This window comes from Acyrthosiphon pisum, chromosome A2 (genome assembly GCF_005508785.2).
Source record: "Acyrthosiphon pisum isolate AL4f chromosome A2, pea_aphid_22Mar2018_4r6ur, whole genome shotgun sequence".
NCBI classification, from domain to species: Eukaryota; Metazoa; Arthropoda; class Insecta; order Hemiptera; family Aphididae; genus Acyrthosiphon; species Acyrthosiphon pisum.
The window spans coordinates 96,697,708-96,716,209 of record NC_042495.1 but is presented as its reverse complement, the minus strand read 5'-3'; the positions used below and the strand labels follow the sequence as shown (position 1 = coordinate 96,716,209).

Here is an 18,502-nt window from a genome sequence, read left to right as displayed (position 1 = left end):
TGTCCATAACAAAATGTCTCACCTCCACGACGTCCCCGTTTCATGGATAATCGCTCCGTAATAATATATTATCATAGGAAAACTGTATTTTAAAAATCTAAACACAATATTAATGACCAAAAGAGGTAATACATCTTTTAAGCTCGGCATGATAATATTGCCGTGCCGTAATACATAACTTTTGTAACAATACAAATATAATAATATTATACTTATTGAGTTGCAGGTACCTGTAAGTTTTCGCGTTTAAATCGAATTTACAGTCGAGTGGTTAGGGCGTTGAGCAATATTCTGTTGTTCGAAATACCAGTCGATTTGTTGACATTATAAATACATATGTTGTGTAATTACATTTTTTTTCAATTGACTTTTAATGACAATACAAAATATCGAGGCAAAATAATATTTATAATTTCCATTCTTAAATTGATTGAGGTATACTGCTTAACCATTAATGAAAGTGCGCATTGTGTGTAAACGCATTTTAATACTATTACTAGTTACAACTCTCGAAATAATAAGATTAATCTTTAATGTGTTAAAGTTAAATAAATAATTAATGACTAATAATAATATATGTTTAACTTACTTTAATAACGTTACACCAGTCAAATTTTAGTGTAAAAACGGTGACTAATTTTTCGAATTATTCATTACACGAACAACCGTTTAGTTCACGAAATTATTGCAGACCTTAGCGGCAGAGCTTAAACTAAGTACATAGGTTGTAGGTAAGGCATTAACTTGTTATTTAGATACCCTTTTCACAAAACAAACAAAGCAAATTGCCGATTATAATAATTTTAAGATGTCCATTATTACTTAAAGTTAGGTATAACATAGCTCATCTGTAGTACCTACCCATAAATTATTATAACAATAAATTGTCAGATGAACGGATTTGAATACTTTGGTAGGTATTAGGTATACATTATATTTTTAATTAAACTGCGTATCGTGGGTGAAATTAAAATTTTATGAATTTTCGTTCGTTAAAATCATTGAGAAATTAAATAAAGATTAACATTAGATAGAAATAACACGTTAATTTGGTATTAGAAACTTTAACACAATGAAAGATAACGATTTATCATACCTACACGGTACGTATATATATTACATATTATGATATTTATTATATAACATGAGGATTAGATTAAACGTTTGATTTATCTATTTTCATTACATAAAAATGTATATTGTGTTATTGTTATTATAGACATAAATTATATCATATATAGGTAGGTACCTATACTAACCAATCGTTATTATAACAGTGTCAACTGTACTTAATTTAAATTTACACCTACAAAGAATGACGATAATATATTGTAATATTAATATACAATATTATTATTCATGTTTATCATTACAAATGATCAAAAGTAGGTAGGTACCTAATTAATTATAACATATAATATCGTTAAAAAGTAAAACTTTTTTTTTTTAAATAATTAATTAAAATTAAAAAATTAAACAAACAAGATATGTTTGAATAATAATACTAATGATGTTAGTTTAGTCAGAGAAAATATACAACAGCGCAGTTGTACAGATTTTACGTAATACATTCATTGGAGTAGACTTTTTAAATAAGAATAATCTTTCACGCTTAAGAAAATTGTAAGTTGTTAACGTTTCTTAAAATGTGAACATATTTAATTTTCATTTCAAGAAAACACTTTTTTTTCTCGTGTATCTCTTTACTCCACTTCGTATAAATTGCGTTCTGTTACATATTTTGTTCGTTCCGTTACACGTGCAATACTTTTAGCGTAAGAAATAAACTTCTACTAAATGACTAGATACTTTGCTCTACTGCACCTTTCGCTGTTCCTTTTCAGTCTTTGGTTGTCAGAATATCATTGTATTATACAAAGGTTGTACGGGTTGTTTGTGATTTATTTTCGGCCTTGGTTGATTCAACAGGAATTGTTGACCCAATTGCATTACGTGAACCTGGAAATTTGTCTTCAGTTAACTTCGGCAATCTGTCAACCGTAATTCGTATATTTCGTAATAATTTATTTTTAAATCTCGCGCCGTTTGGGCGTGAGAAATAAAATATACGTTTATCAGCATTATTATTATTTTGTATTGAAAATGACAGTGTCGATTTTTGTGTTTAAAATAAAATTACGAAATTCACATAAAGGTGTATGCTATATAATTTCTATATTATGATATCATTTGAGGAAATTTACAATATTATAGATAGGTAGATAATAGCTAGGTAGGTATGTAATAATATCATTAATATTCATTTAGAACGATAATTATTTGAATATTATATTTTTTTAATATTATTCATTAATTTCAACTAGCAATGTTGTAATAATACAATAATTATCATAGTTCGTATAAGTATATTAGTCTGCATGTTTACGTTTGTCAATAACAAACGGTATACAGTATGCTAATTGTTTGATTTTAAATAGGTACGCCTACCTATTGGTATATTAAATAGGTACCTAGGCATTATGTTTTTAGTCGTGAATTATTATACCTATTGAAGTTAGATATTTTTTTTAACCTTTACTCAAGCACGATGAATTCAATCGGTAGATATCTCAATACAAATTGGTTGGAATATTAAATTATCAGCGTGTCGACCACGTTAGTGTAAACTATACTTACGATTATTTTGAAATACGTGTACATGAATATAATTGAAAAGGCGGTAAAGTAGATACCTATACCCATAACTAAATTATATTATATCGTGCGTTTGTTGTAACTATATAAAAATGGTTATTCTCCACACAGTTTTGGGTTCGGCTCGATCGCTATTTGACTGACATCTCGTGCGTAGGAATTACTCACGGCAAAACGTATCCAAGAAATTCAAACCGATTTCTAAAAAAAAAGCGAAGCCGAGATCCGGTGAGCAACAATCGCCTGCGCACCGTCGTCGTCGGTGCCAATTGGCGGCCTTGAACTTCGCCACAATTTTCTCAGGCAAACACGCGAACGCACTGTATGGTCGTCGCTAATCATAATTATATTATAATAATAATAACAATAATAATAATCATCATCAATACCGCTTTGGAATACTGATGATGGGTGACTTTGGACACGACCGCGGTCGCGATTTCATCAGGTGGTTTAGACATCACGATTGCAGCGGGGCCGGAATGGTTAATGTTCGCATTGTTTCGGTTTTCACCGATCGAGCGCCGTTTTCGAACTGTATTGCACCACGACATATACGCGATAATAATAATATATTATAATGTTTCATTCATCTCACACGCACATTGATAGTCGGAGGGAAAAACGCAAGTCGAGTCGTCGGTAATAATATTTCACAACGATACGACGTTGCAGGAGCTTTGGCCGTCCAAATCTGCAGGGTAAAATTATTAGCCTATATATTATTATTAATATTAATAACGAATATTATTGTACACACCACACACCAATCCAGATAATATTTTTTTTTTATAGTGGGCTTGATTTGTTTTTTCATCGGTCATACATTTTAGTGTTATGAATTATGATATCAACCATTTATTGCAATATTACTATAATTCAGTACCTACGTTTTGATACATAAAATATGTCATAATATTTTATTTAAAAAATATTATTTATTTTATACAAATTAGAAACATATTATTATTATTGATTATATTTTTACCTAACAAATTATTTTCTTGCATAAAAATCGATTGCCTCTCCGATGAACTACTGAGGTGCATCTTTTTAACATTGTGTGTCCATCCGATTTCAAAGTATTGACATAATTCGATTCATTGCACATAATGATCGCGTTTATACTTTAGAACCGTGACAGTGCCAATTAGTATGTATACAACACTGATTGAAGATTGTAATATTGTACGTTTAATAAATACATTTCGTTGACAGTTGTATTTGTCGGGGGGGGGGGAATAAAATTTCACGGGGGCATTCACCCTTCCTCTCTTTGTAGCTTAATTGGATTTACAACATTATAGTCGAGTCGCAAAAACACAAAAAACTTGAAAACTAGAATTTTTTTTATTTTCTTCAAAATAAATTGTCGTAACATCTAAAAGTCAAAGTTTATTATAATATCTGAGTATTTGAACTTGATGGGTGCCTACAATGATAATAATATTACAATGTTTAGATAACAACGACGGCTTGAACATCACGTGATTAAGTGGTTAATAGATGCAGTTAACCGATGACAAAATCGTGGGCTTGAAATATTATATGATATATCGAAAATATTATAGTGATTCCGAAAACGAGGAAAATCATATTACGAGTAGGAAAAGTGTATTGAAATATAATACCATTGTACGGCGAACAAATAGCGATTTAGTGGCATATCGTTACAAACCGTTGGGCAATAATATTTGTCGAATCGCGCACATTGTTTAACGCGGTATGATATAATAAGTACATTATTATGTGGACACGAGAGGTCAGAGACCGCGACAAAAACTCGTCCCGATAATCAAACATAATATTCAGTCGCCGTGTAATAATAATTATAAATTGTAGTACGCCGTTCGTATCGATTGCGAGTCGAATTTGCTGCGGTATCTCGCCGATTCCAGGCGTTCCGAATCGAAATCGCTCGCAACAATGTATTAACTAATAATTATTGAAATAATATAAAAGTCGCCGTGAAAACATGTGTTTGTGTGCGCACAGTACTGCGGGTCATAATATGATGCGCGTGTAGTAAAAATTAAACGCTGTCGTCCATCGGTAACCGCATCGTTTGAGAACGGCTAGTCTAGGTTTGGCTTTTTTTTTTCGTTTGTTTAGTCCCAATGAGGTTGTATTGTGGGAAAAAAATTGGAAAAGTTGTCCGGAAAACTTGGGAAAAACTGAAAAGCCTTTTTTCACGAGATTTATGTACCTATATAAATGGTAAATGGTTGAGAATTGGTTACATATATATTATAGTATAATAGTAGTATAGCAGCAAATTGGTAGAAATGTAGGTATTTTTTTTCCATATAAAAAAAACTCATCTTTGATACGGGCAACGCTAGCTGAGATATCCAGGTTTATACCTATGTCTTATATTATAATAATTTTCACTCGACGACGATCGCTTCGTTTTAATTATTATTAATAATAATTATTGCTATAACACACATGACTATTATACGCATATTATTATTATAATTTATCATTATACAGACCATTTCGTACGCATGCGCGCGCGCACACACACACACACACACACACACACACACACACACACACACACACACACACACACACACACACACACACACACACACACACACACACACACACACACACACACACACACACACACACACACACACCGATACTATATATTACCACATGAATTATTGTTTCGTTTATTTAAAAATTCCGTTGCCGAATATAATATTTCACTATTGCAGTCTGCATACGTGGACGTGGCGTGAAAACGTATAATTTAATTAATATATTTACCTACTAAAACGTACAATATATTTTATGTACGAAATGTGTGGATTAACGTATCGACAACAATAATGATAATACTATTTCATGTTCTAATATAAATTATACAATTTTTAATTTATAATAATAATATTATGTTCATATATTATATCCATAAAAACAGAGTTTTAAAAAGTATTATTATTTTTATATTTTAATTTTATTTACTTGACGTTTTATTAGCGGTCACGTTAAACTAAGGCTAGTCGAGAACAATAGATAACCATGATGCTAATAATTATTTACCAACAAACAGTTCCATTAATGTTAATAGAAAAGCCAGGTTTATAGATTAAAATGTACATGAGATTTCTGCAGTTATTTCTTTCAAGGATGAGTTGGTGTGCGTAAATATACTGTTTATAATCTATAATTAAAAATGAAATATATTATATTATGATTTGCTCATAAATGTGTATAATAAAAGTAAATACGATGTTTAAAAAAAAATAAAAACGTAATACTAAGAGGAAAGTAATAACGACTAAAGCTTTTAATTATAATTAGGTTAATAGTTAATAATTTGAGATTAAAAAAACTAAAAACTAATTAAAAACCTGACATACAAACTAATTTGAATATGATATTTATTATTTTTTACTAATTTTCTTATTTTTTCTCAATTACTTTGCGCATCAATGGATCGTAATATGATATTCATTCAATATTTGTTGTTATTCAACTTTTAAAAATAAATTTTACAAATAATATGACGTATAGTATGTCTAGATAATTTTAAAAAAAAATATCTATTTTAAACAAATGTACCTGAGCACATTACATAATATTGCAGATATTATATCAATTTTGAGATGGATAGTTTCAAATGTTTCGACCTACCTAATAACTATTAATAGGTACATATAATATTTACAAAGATTATTTAGAAGTAATTTTATGCCAATCCACATACCTACATTTGTGATTTGCCATTTACCACTGAAATTATTTGAAAACTGAAAACTATTTTTGAAGTATAACACACACAAATTACTACAAATTGTGTTTATTATTTTTATATTATTATTTCATATTTACCTACGGCAATTATTTGATAGCACATTTTTAATTTTTCTAATTTAAAATTTCTCGTAAAGCTGGCAGGTAATTGAAAAACCCGTTTTTAATTAAGTAAATCAAATTATGAGATTAAGATCCTTCGCAATTAGGTATAGCGAAAGAGAAATAAATAATAATTATAATAAAATACATAGTGTAAAATTGTATTGTTATCACGCATTATCATATTATTATTATTATTATTGTGTTGCTTTTGACATGGAAATATTTTACTAGAATTTTCACATGATCTCCATTTGAATATGTTAAAACATTTATTAATTTCATGGAAAACAAAAAAGATTTTATGAGTAAGAGTAAAAAATATGCACACGTCTTATTAAATGTGAATAACAATATAATAATAAAATTTTTACGTTGTAAAATGGTAATATATGTAATTTATATGATTATTACTTTGTTATTGGACAAAGGTGTATTACGCAAGTACAATATAATATGTTTGAGGTTAATATGATAATTATTATGAATATTACGAAAAATATGTGTGCAGGTGCATTATCTATGTACCATATTATATTGTACAAAATTAACAACTGTAATCTTACGACTATGTCATTCATCATTCATTGTATATTGTATTTACCGTAAAGCGTTTATCGTACCTGTATAATTATGTGCATTTACGACTTACCTATATGGAATAATGGCTATATATGCCTATATCCATTGTAATAATAGCGATAAATAAAAATATAATAGTAGAAGCGTGCAAAATTCAAACGAGTCCTTTAAATGGGATACAGTTTTTCAAATTATTATTATTAATTAGTTAATACTTAATACCCACATAATCATTGTTTTAATTGACGAAAAATGACCAGATACTTTTTATCCAAGCAATTTAATAATAATAATTGTTATACCTACCGTACTATAGCAATGTTGCTATCAACAAATTTTAATAATTTTTTAATTAAATTTTATGAACATTCAAATATTATGTTACTCTCTAGCTGTCTTTTTCCGCGGTTTCAGTGTACTCTCGTGGATTCCCTTTCATCTAACAATCCATGATATTTTCTTCCCAATTTATTATAATTTATTTCCAGCCGGGCGGATTCTAGTCCAACCTCAAGAACAATAATATAATATTATTGTATTGTAATTATAGAATAAATTGTTTTGTATAACACTCTTATGTAACTTGTATAGACATACTGTCGTTATTAAACTAATAAAAATCAATTGTCAATTGCGTGACATATTTAAAATCGTTCATTATCCAACGTATTAATTCTTCGAAGTATAATAATTAATAATATTATAATAATTATTTACGTAGTATATACCATACACGTTTAGTCATTCCATTCGTAGTTTAAAATTATGTAGTTTATAATTAAAAATTTAAAACCAAGCTCAACGGTTTGGAATTAATTCTGGAACCTATATGGGTACCTCCTAGTTGATTGCTTGTCGTTAATTAACCAAGATTTTTTCAAGGGAGGTCCAAGAAATATAGTTCTATTATTATCGTAACATAAATAATATTATATACGTCATTATATTATAGTGCAAAAACCATTTTCAGGTTCCAATATCGGAAAATTACTACCAACCATTGCTATATAGAAATAACCACATGTCCACATTAAACATTATATAATAATATCGTATAATGTGTAAATAAATAAAACATTTAATAGAAATAAAAATAAAATTGTTTAATTTATTTCATACCCGACTCGCACCAACGGTGAGGTTGGGATGTCCGGAATCCGGATGATATTTTTTGGTCCTCTTGAATTGCCTCCAAATCTAGGTAAATTAAATTTTTTTATTTGAATTTCCTCTGTGTGTTTTCGGAGGCAATTCAAGTACCTACACATTTCAATCCACAGCTTAGGACGGATTGTGCAGTAATGCAACACTAGTTCAGACACTGGATTCCATCAGTCATTTCCAACTACCACTGAAACAAAGTCCAGAGTGAATATAATAATTAATATTGTATATATATCTATATGTGATAAGATAGGATAATTTAAATGGTAAACGGACCGCGATTTACGACAGTATTAACAACGCTGACTATAATAATATGGTTTATATAAATACTTTTTTACAAATTTAGTTCTAAATAAGCACAGAGTTAAAAACAATATTACAACAATGGATTTGTATTTTGTACTATAATAAACGATCATTGTAAATTGACAATACCTTAATTTAATATTACCCAACTACAAATCATTGTTATATTATATTATATTATATTATTCATTAATGACTTAATGTGCATTGTGCACTGCACAATTGTAGTATTAATAAGTAAGTTTAATTAAGCACACAGTAAATACGTTCAACTTGCACGTTAAAACTATTGATTACTATGTAGTGAGTATTCAGAGTATTAGAATAACTTTTTTAAAGAAGACAATGCCATAGTAACTTTAAAGGTAATAAGTAATAACATTATCGTTATGTAGTCATCATAATATAATGATATTATATAATTTTTAATACAATTATATACATAGCTTTTACGAGTCGATTTTTCATATTACATTTATTAACGTACAACCTATATATTATACTGTACATTGTTTGGCAAACTTATGCACATTATTCTGCGGTTGAATTTATATTATTTAAAACGTAAATAATGTAATTATATATTCCTTTGAATCGTCACGCTGAGTGTCAATCCACGGTGATAATAGGACTTGGCCATTTTTCGTTGTATCGTCTTTTTCAGACCCAAAAGTCATACACCCGCAAATCATTATAAAAATTATACTTAAAAACGTCGTTTATTTTCAATAATAAAAAAAAAAGTCATATTAAATATAATACAAGAATATTTACACAAGCCTAACTAAACGGATATCCGTGACACTCAAGAGTCCGATCCGAACGAAAAGTCGTGGGCCACGGGTGACCGGGATTCGGGCAGCGCGTACTGTTCGGCCAGTTGGTCGAGAAGGCCACTGGTGCGCATCTGTCTGGGCGCCGTGCGGTAGTTGGTGGACAGCTGAGCGGCTGCGGGCCTGGTGCGCTTGGCCACGGGTTTGGCAACCGGCTGGTAAAACGTCGGTGGTTCTGTCATCGGTTCTTGGTGTTCCTCGAACGTCTGGTACGAGTGATCGACGGAGGAGGAGGCGTGGACCGCACGTCCATTTCCGGTCGGCCGCCTACCGCCAAAGTCCTGGACGGACTCGAATGACGCGGACGGACCTGAGTCCGATGGCTCCTCTACCGGAACGGCCCTGAATGAACCGGACACCGGTGGAGGTGGCTTGTTCAGACGTGGCGTCGGCCGGTTAGACGGTGCGGGCTGTTGCGGTCGGCTCGCTGGCTGTGCGGTCCATTCACCGTCGTCAAAATCGGAAGCGACCGATATCGGCTGAACCTTCATTGATGGTTGTTGTGGCCGCACGAATCCGGCGTCAGATTCGGGTCTGTTGTTGTTGTTGTTGTTGTTGTTCCGGAACAATGGTTTCGTGGGTTTCGCGGGCGATGGTCTCTTGACCGGCACCGGTGCAGCGGGTTCCTCGTCTTCTTCGTCCTCTTCTGGTCGCAACTCCACCAGCGTGGGCGATGGTACGGTTATGCCCTCACCCGACGGCTGGAATCCGTACTTGTTGGCACCGTACTCGACGACGCGTAACTTGCCCGAGTCGTCCACGTAACCATATTTGCCGCTCACTTCACCTGTCACCGTCTTGGTTTCGATCTTGAACGATCCGTCCGATCCTTCATACCCGTAAGTGTACGATCCGTCTTCGTTGTGTCTGCCAAGCATAAAAAACAAAATTATTGGATGTTGATCGGTTTCTACGGAATTACGGGTTAAATTCGGAATTTTAGATTTTTTATTAGGATTGATATTTTTTGAGTTTTGTCCACCACTTGTACGATTAGGTGGACTTCTTACCGGTCTTAATACTTAGGTGTTCTATCATGATGTAGGGTCGATGTGGGAATTGAAGAACTGTACTTATAGCCCCTTGTTCTCGCTTGAATCAAAAACAAATACCACTATCTAGCTAAACCTAGGTTCGAAAATAAAAATTTCTATTTTTTTGGGGGAGTACTATAACTACATATCTACCTACTATAATACATAATTATAATTTAGTCTGGTGAGTAAATCTTGTGGAGATCGTACAATTAGACAGAAAAACACATGACATAATAATTATAAATTTATTGTATTATCATCTTCATAATATTAGTATTATTGCTATTACGTGTTTGCAGCAATATTTGCGTGTGCGGTGAAACTTTGTATACCTACCTACGACCGCCGCCGCTCGTCCCATAACTTTTACATAAAAATCGCATTGTTCTGAAATTCCCAGCTGGGTTATGACTTATGATTTCCGTACAGGAAACGTTTTAAAACGTTTCGTGTACGGACGTGTGAGATTCGTTTTTGTGTTGCGTCTTTTCGCGAATGTCGAGTGTGTATATATCATAGAGTAATATAATTATAATAATGATAATAATAATAAATATTACTCTATGGTATTTACATACAGTGACGGTTTTGAAAGGTTAATAGGTTATTAATCTTATTTAGATCACAAGACTTGACGTCGTCGTTTTTAACGATCGTATTGACGGAAAATCGGATGAAAATCAAAAATTAGTCTCTAGTGATTTCGGATATAAATATAATATACATACATTGTATGTATAAACATTAACAAAATAATAATATTATTTTATCGTCCTGTAAGCAGGACGCGTTGTACTTTACAATAATAATACGATCGTAAATCTCAAGAAGAAAAATGTATTTATGCAATAATAATATTATTATTTTCTTTACGATACAACGAGCACGACGAATAAACAGATTATTATTACGGCGCATTTAACCTCGGTTATAAACGTCGAGGAATGATGACAGTATTATTATAAAATATAATGATAAAGACCAAAAATATTTGGTTTTCGGTGATTTGATTTGTTTGCCCTTATTGTTGTACGCTCTGTGAATTCGACTCTTCAAAACCGTCTAGACAGAAAACTACTATGGACATTAACTATTTCATGAACTCCTGTAAAATGTTTGTAATTAGAACTATAATAGATTAACAATCTAGGATCGATAATATTACTATTACACAATATTTCAGAGTATTGTGTCGTACGATGGATATGATTGCAGTATTGTACCTAATATTATTATTATATTTTTTGTCACATTGGAAGATTAACTTTGTTTAATACAATATTATTTTAAACTGAAAATTATGTGGTAAATATGGATATTCTGAATACGAATACCTGGATCATATAATATTTAGTAATTTAGATTTTGATAAAACGTAATTGCCTAGAGTGTTATTATTATTTAATACTATATAAATTATGAGGATTAATATTCATCTAAAATATTTCTATAAACTTGACCTCAATGAACAAAAAAAAGTTGGGATCTGAAAATGTATTCGTTATTTGAGTAGATTTTTAGCAAAGTGTTTTTTTGAAAATAAAAAAACCTATTTCGTGGTAAATGTGCACTTTAATAATCAACGATGTTGTCATCTTAATTACTTATCCAAAAATAAACTAGTCGTGAATTATTGCCGTAAACGAAAACTCACGATTTCCGCTCCGTTCAGAAAACTAAACTAAGTTAAACTAATTATTATGTAATAAATAAGTATAAGCAAATTATTTTGTATAATGAACGTCCTATATATATACATTTTATCCTATATATATATATGTTTAAAAATAGTTATTAGACTGTTTAAAGTGAAATAAATAATGATGTATGCAAATAGTAGGTAGGTAGTAATAAGTTATCACCTTGTAGAGCTATAAAAGTTGTACTGCACCATTAAATTAAATACAAGGTTAAAAATTATATTAATTTATGTAATCTATCGACAGTATATTAAAGATTTTTAAACCTTTTACTTTATTATAAATAATATAAACTACTTATTATTTTTGTAGAAATTATTATGAAAAACACGAATATCTATTAAACCGCCTTCGTTTACTGTCATATACATAGCCGACATAATGTATAGTAGATATTTAGTTAATTAATAGTATATAATTTTAAGCCAAGTATTATTATAGTATTTGAATTTTGAAATATTTACAAAAGTAGACAATTATTTTATCATACTGAAAAAGATTCAGTCTATTCGATATCGCGTTCGTAGTTTTCTAAAAATACATAGTTTATTAACAATTAAAACTCAGCTCATTTACACCGGATAAAAACTATTATTATTATGTATACAATTGTTTTATACCTCGTAATAGCCAACGAGTAAAATATAATATGTATAAAAAAATGTGATTGTTGAAAGAGAAAAATCGTCGAAAAACGTTAAATAATTATAATTTGTCTTCTTTCACACCAAATGAATAATACGTAAGCTACGCGGGAAACGTGTTCCTATATAGTGCTATTGCCTACATAATAAACTGCGTGTGTTAGTTCCAAATATTATTATTTTCATTGATATATATATAATATTATTACACAATGGTAAGAATAATTGAGTATCGCCGCACGTTTTACTTTTGAGTTGTACGCTATTCCTTCATAGGTACTTAATTTTAAAGAACTTCAACGCGCTCGCAAACGTTAATTTATATTATATTATTCTTTAATAATATATTATGTCAAGCACACGCGATTACCTGTGGATCTGTTTGAGTATAGATACATCAGCTTGACTTTTTCGCGCCGACACTACCGCCGATTGATCGTTGTAGTCTTCGGCATTTTGACCGTAGCACGTACACAAGCCCAACAGCACAATAATCTGAAAGTCGAACGAGAAAAATTTGTGTTTAAAAAAAAAAAACTATAATATAGCAAGTGCGCGTTAATTATTTCCGATACACAAAAGGATGCGCCGGCTCATCTATATTATATTATAATAATATTATTATTATCATAGTACGCTGCGGCTGCAGTCGGTGTCAGGCGCCAGGTCGGACCTCCCGCGCGCGTGCACACACCTGTTGATTAATTTCACAATTGTCTGATCGTGAGAATCGGACGATGGCGAGGTCACACACCGCTGGGATTTTCAAAACAATGACTACCGAGGTGGATAACCCACGACCAGGGCCTTAGGACGCTTTTTGTCAAATGCAACGCGTGTCGGAAACATAGGTATAATATAATATAGAAACCGCAAACTATAGCAGCGATGACTCTTCCGATAGTGTTTTCAGTAGGTCTCTCGATAATATATTAGATAATTATTATTTGATGCGATAGAGTTTTGCGATTTCGTTTTGAATCACGTCCCGCTATGGGTGTTGGTTTTTCTTTTTCCTGATACGAATCCATAGTGCATACACGAGATAAAAGGTATATAAGCGTAAACTGGAATATTAGTAAAACCGTTTCGTGCACCATAACATGCCCCGCCGGAGGGTATATGGAAAAAACTTTGTATACAATATCTAGTATATAAAAATATCAAAACTACAAATAAAAAATAATGTTAATGGGATTAGATGTTTATTCATTGCGTCGAAAAGAATAAACGAAACCAGTAGCTGCTATGATTTGCGGTTACCACCTAAAGTTCCTATATTTCAATATTATTAAATTTAGATAATATAGCAATGTCAAAAATAAAATCAATACGTATAGAAAGAAGTTATATATTATGTATGTTATGTATAAATATAAATTATAATATATTACGCGGTATTTGCAGTACACAGTGAAATAATAAGTTGGCATATTGTACTTACCACTGATCTGACTAGCATCATGGTTCTGGTTGTTCTCTGACAATAAACTGACAAATAAATATAGTATCAACACTTAAAAGGTCTTAAAAACACGAAGCCCCTCCACGGGCACGAAAGGGTGACGCCAAGGCCGACGACCGACGTCGTCGTATTATGTGGTGGTTTTTTTTTTATTTTTCGCCTTTCACCGCTGCAACCCCCCAACCAAACGAGTTGTTTTCGTCTCCTCCGGGAACGACTTTATACCTATACGCCGTTTAATGCAAAAATAATTTAACAGCACTATTATAATAATATGATTGCCGCTTAAAATCCGTCGATTAAGAAAAAATACATTTAAATGGGATATTTGACGTCTCCGACCGTTTATAATGATAATGATGATGATGATGATATGTATAGTAATAATAATATTATAATATACCATAATACATCATATGGAGTTTTGGATCGTTCGAGGCGAATGTCAAGGATGGGTGTTGTCCGCGCTTTCGTTTCAAGGCCGAAACACGCCCTGGGGAAATGGCATTCGGTTCATGTGGTTAGAGATAATTTTTTTTCGCATATTTTATCATATTGGTATTTTTAATTCGCCGAACAAGGTTTACCAAGGCAACGACAAAACTGTTCGAAAATCGACTACGCCTTTAACGCGTCAGTTCCTGGTCGGGCGAGCGAGCGCATTACGATCGTCTGAGCAGGATTTCGGGAATGTGTTAAGTCGGGTACACACCACCGCAGAGTACGTAGAGTACGTTATACTTTATTTAAAAAAAATTAATATTATTCGACTCGTCGGTAACGCACATTACCGACATTGTGTTTGTGCCTACGTGTCAAGACGTACACCACCGAACACGCCACGGTGCAGCGTAGCACGGGCTCGGGCTTTTAATCATTTTTATCGTTGCGTAATATTACGCACCATGTCGACGTCGTGGTAATAGTAATAATAGTATCTACGTGATAATAAACAGCCGCGGATATACCGTGGTTTAGGTGGATGGGTTACCATAATGATATGCGAACGATAAAACGATCGACATACCGTAAATATATATGACGAGCAAATAAGGCAACATATTTTTTTTTATTGATTTATATAAAAAAAACTTATAATATAATAATAATAAAGGGAAAAAAATCGTACAAGAAATAATAATAGTAATAAGTACAATATTATGATACTATCTATTCGACGTCATCGCGACGATCGACGGTGACCGAGTAGTCACTTTCCCGTGTACGAGATGGAGAACGATCCGGATGCGGGATCGAAGTTGTGCACGGCAGGATGGGCCTGGAACTGATCGGAGTCGGACCGGATCTTCTGTTGCGGGCCTGCGGAGAACCACTGCTGCTGTCTGACCGCGACGGGCGCCTGCTGCTGCAGGGATCGCAGTTGCTGTTGCTGCTGCTGCTGGTGGTGCTGCAGTTGCTGCTGGTGGTGCTGTTGCTGTTGCTGGTGGTGGCTCAGCTGCTGGTGGTGGCCGTCCGACGATGACGACGACGACGTCTTGTAGTACACGCTCGGGTCCTCACGGTACTGTCCGTCGTCGTAGTCGTCTTGTGACCGCGCAGATTGGTCCCTGTGCAGGTCGTTGGAGTCGACGCCCAGAACAGGTGGCGGCACGGTGATGTCGGTGCCGACCGGCTCGAAGCCGCGAGCCGACGCGCCGTACTCGACCGTCCGCAATTTGCCGGTCTCGTCCACGTAACCATACTTGCCGTACACCTCACCGGACGGGTACTTGGTCTCGATCTTGTAAGTTCCGTCGGCGTTCTCGTAACCGTAGCTGTACGAACCGTCCTCGTTCTGTCGGTTCACCTGTTTCAGGATCGGAACCACCGTGTGGTGTTGTCCGGCCGGGGCGGCCAGGGCGCCGCATGCGCAGAATGCCGCCAGTGCCTGAAACACAAAAATCAAAATCAACATGTGAAATGGGTGTAGTGTGGGTGGTGATACGCGTGGGGTGGTTATAGAACGGTGAAAAAATCAACAGCCCCATAATGTGGGTGCGACTACTATGCGTAGGTATATCGGCGGCGATCTCTAATCGATATTTTTGGAGGGCCAAATTAGGCGAATACGAGAATAGTTTTCACGGTCATCATTTTTAATGTATTCATGTTTATCCGTATATAAAGTAAATGTAAAATAAAAATCAAAACTAAATAAAATCCTCACCATAAAAAAAAAATTCTTGTTAGAAATAGTTTGTTCGTATTTATTATTTGTGCAGTATATTGTCGAGACATGTATAATAACGACAAAGAGCCCCGTCGCGATACCCACGCGAGACTCGAGAACTATTTATTACAACAAATTAAAACCACTTGAAATATGGCGGTAACGAGGTAACCGCGGTTGTGCATGTGCTGCAGGTCCTATTTTCGTGTGTGCAATACGAAATTCGCTATGGGGGTTGTTAGTACGAGTTCGTAATCATAATCAGCGCTGCATTCAGGTAAACACCAGCTCCGGGTGGCTGATTTCAAAGGGGGGTGGCTAATTTTTTTATTCCTCTCATATAACTCTATTCATTTATTTCCTACAATATTAATATTTTATTTTTACATTTTATTTATTGCCATAATTTATGCTATTATGATTATGTTAGGCATAAAATTCCATAGCTATATTAAACATCAAAAGTGATTTGAAATGCACTATAAAATATAAATTATTTTGATTGTATAATTAAACTTTAAAGTATATATCATGAGTTAAAATCCAGGAAAAATTTTATTTTTAATATAGAATTTAATTTTTATTATATTGGCTATGATCATAATAGTTGGCAACGACTTTTTTGTGTCGGTATTCACATGATTGTTTTGATTGATGACAAAATATTATCCTACAATTTGGTGAAATTTTATTTTTAAAACATAAATAACATTTTGAAAAGTTGATTAAAGCTTAGGCGTTTTTCATTGGTCGTGAGAATAATTTTTTTAATGCAGTTGTGGACTCATATGAGAGTTACTACGTCGGTATTTGATGGACAGAAATATTGTTATGTGTAAGATCATTATTGTTTATGAACAAAAAAAAAAAGGTGAAGCTCATCACGCTTGTTTTTGTTCTGAGCTGAAACGTGTGTGTAATACGAAAAATGACGAAAACTAGACACTGCGAATGCGGTGCTTAGGTTTATCAAAAAGAGGCCTACGACGATCGAAGTGTCGTCTGTGTTAGGTCCCATCTGTCTATTCACGTCTCCAACGACCGATGTAAAAATATCGCAAAAAAAATAATAAATCGATAGTTTTAGTCGTCGAAAAAATATCATTGATATTATTTTTGTACGCTCCATAACATTGTATATTGGTGCATAATAAGTAAACTACTCGTACCTACTTAAATATTATAGGTACTTATATCGTTTGTGCTTAAATATTTATAATCTACAGAAATTGAATAAAAATTCTACATATGCAAGAAAAAAAACCGTCGAATATTATAATATTGAAAGGTATTATACCAAATATTATAACGATCACTTGTTCGTTATATTTTATTCATAACGAAAATGTATTTATATTATATATATATTAACAACGTCTGAGGACGTCTGAGGACTGAGAACAATAAATAGGTACCGCAGAGATTTAATATGAATAATACATAATAATATTAAGAGCCACTAAAAATATTCATGTGTAGTATAAGTAACCTTCGATGCGAGGAAAGTTTAAAAGCCTTGACACAAGGTGTACTAAAAAAAAAAAGTGTTCGTTGGATATACATATTGGTATTTTAAATGAGACCAGATTTGAATTGATTTTTTCGTTATTTTTAATAAATCATATTTTTAAAAAGCAATAAAATCGTTCCATTAATCGTAGGTATAATCCGCGGGTACCCGTGGTCTTAAATATTAATATATTATATATACTCACAGTGAATACTCTGAAGTGGTTCATCATGGTTGTGGTCGTGTCTCTATATTTTTGATGTGCGTACGACCAAGTTGAACGTCTTCATCGGCAATGGAACGGAATCGATTCGTGGTTAAATAGCCACCGTACGTTTTCTCCACCCATTGTCCATCGCAATAAAAAAATATGATACGACCTCTACCGATCGAACACCAACTCGTTTTTTATTATTATTTTTTTTGTTCATTACGTAGCGCGTAGACACACACGAGGGAGGTATTTCATTAATCTATACCTACTCGGGTTTACGTACTTAGCCTTGAGCGAATTAAAAACAAATGTACCTACACCAGGAATGCGAGTGTTATATAATTAATAA

The 18,502-nt window shown here is 33.0% G+C and overlaps 2 protein-coding genes across 2 annotated transcripts; both read right to left on the bottom strand.

Moving 5' to 3' along the window:
* Nucleotides 1-9,280: 9,280 nt before the first annotated feature.
* Nucleotides 9,281-14,287, bottom strand: LOC100161568 (pollen-specific leucine-rich repeat extensin-like protein 1). The gene is given in 3 exon segments (NM_001326635.1): nucleotides 9,281-10,280; nucleotides 13,165-13,289; nucleotides 14,239-14,287. Coding segments are annotated over 3 exon segments (1,041 nt in total). The 5' UTR covers nucleotides 14,260-14,287; the 3' UTR covers nucleotides 9,281-9,385.
* Nucleotides 14,288-15,309: 1,022 nt separating this feature from the next.
* Nucleotides 15,310-18,300, bottom strand: LOC100159527 (pupal cuticle protein 27). Its single transcript, XM_001948849.5, has 2 exons — nucleotides 18,145-18,300; nucleotides 15,310-16,147 (listed from the first exon to the last, which is right to left on the bottom strand). Exons 1-2 carry the CDS (start codon nucleotides 18,169-18,171, stop codon nucleotides 15,470-15,472), a joined length of 705 nt encoding a protein of 234 aa, XP_001948884.1. The 5' UTR covers nucleotides 18,172-18,300; the 3' UTR covers nucleotides 15,310-15,469.
* Between the last annotated feature and the right edge of the window lie 202 nt (nucleotides 18,301-18,502).

Excerpts from the sequence above, each read along its gene's own strand:
- LOC100159527 (XM_001948849.5), bottom strand. The coding sequence starts at position 18,171 with ATGATGAACCACTTCAGAGTATTCACT. Across the intron at positions 16,148-18,144 it reads ACCACTTCAGAGTATTCACT|GCACTGGCGGCATTCTGCGC; the intron begins GTGAGTATATAT and ends TTTGTGTTTCAG.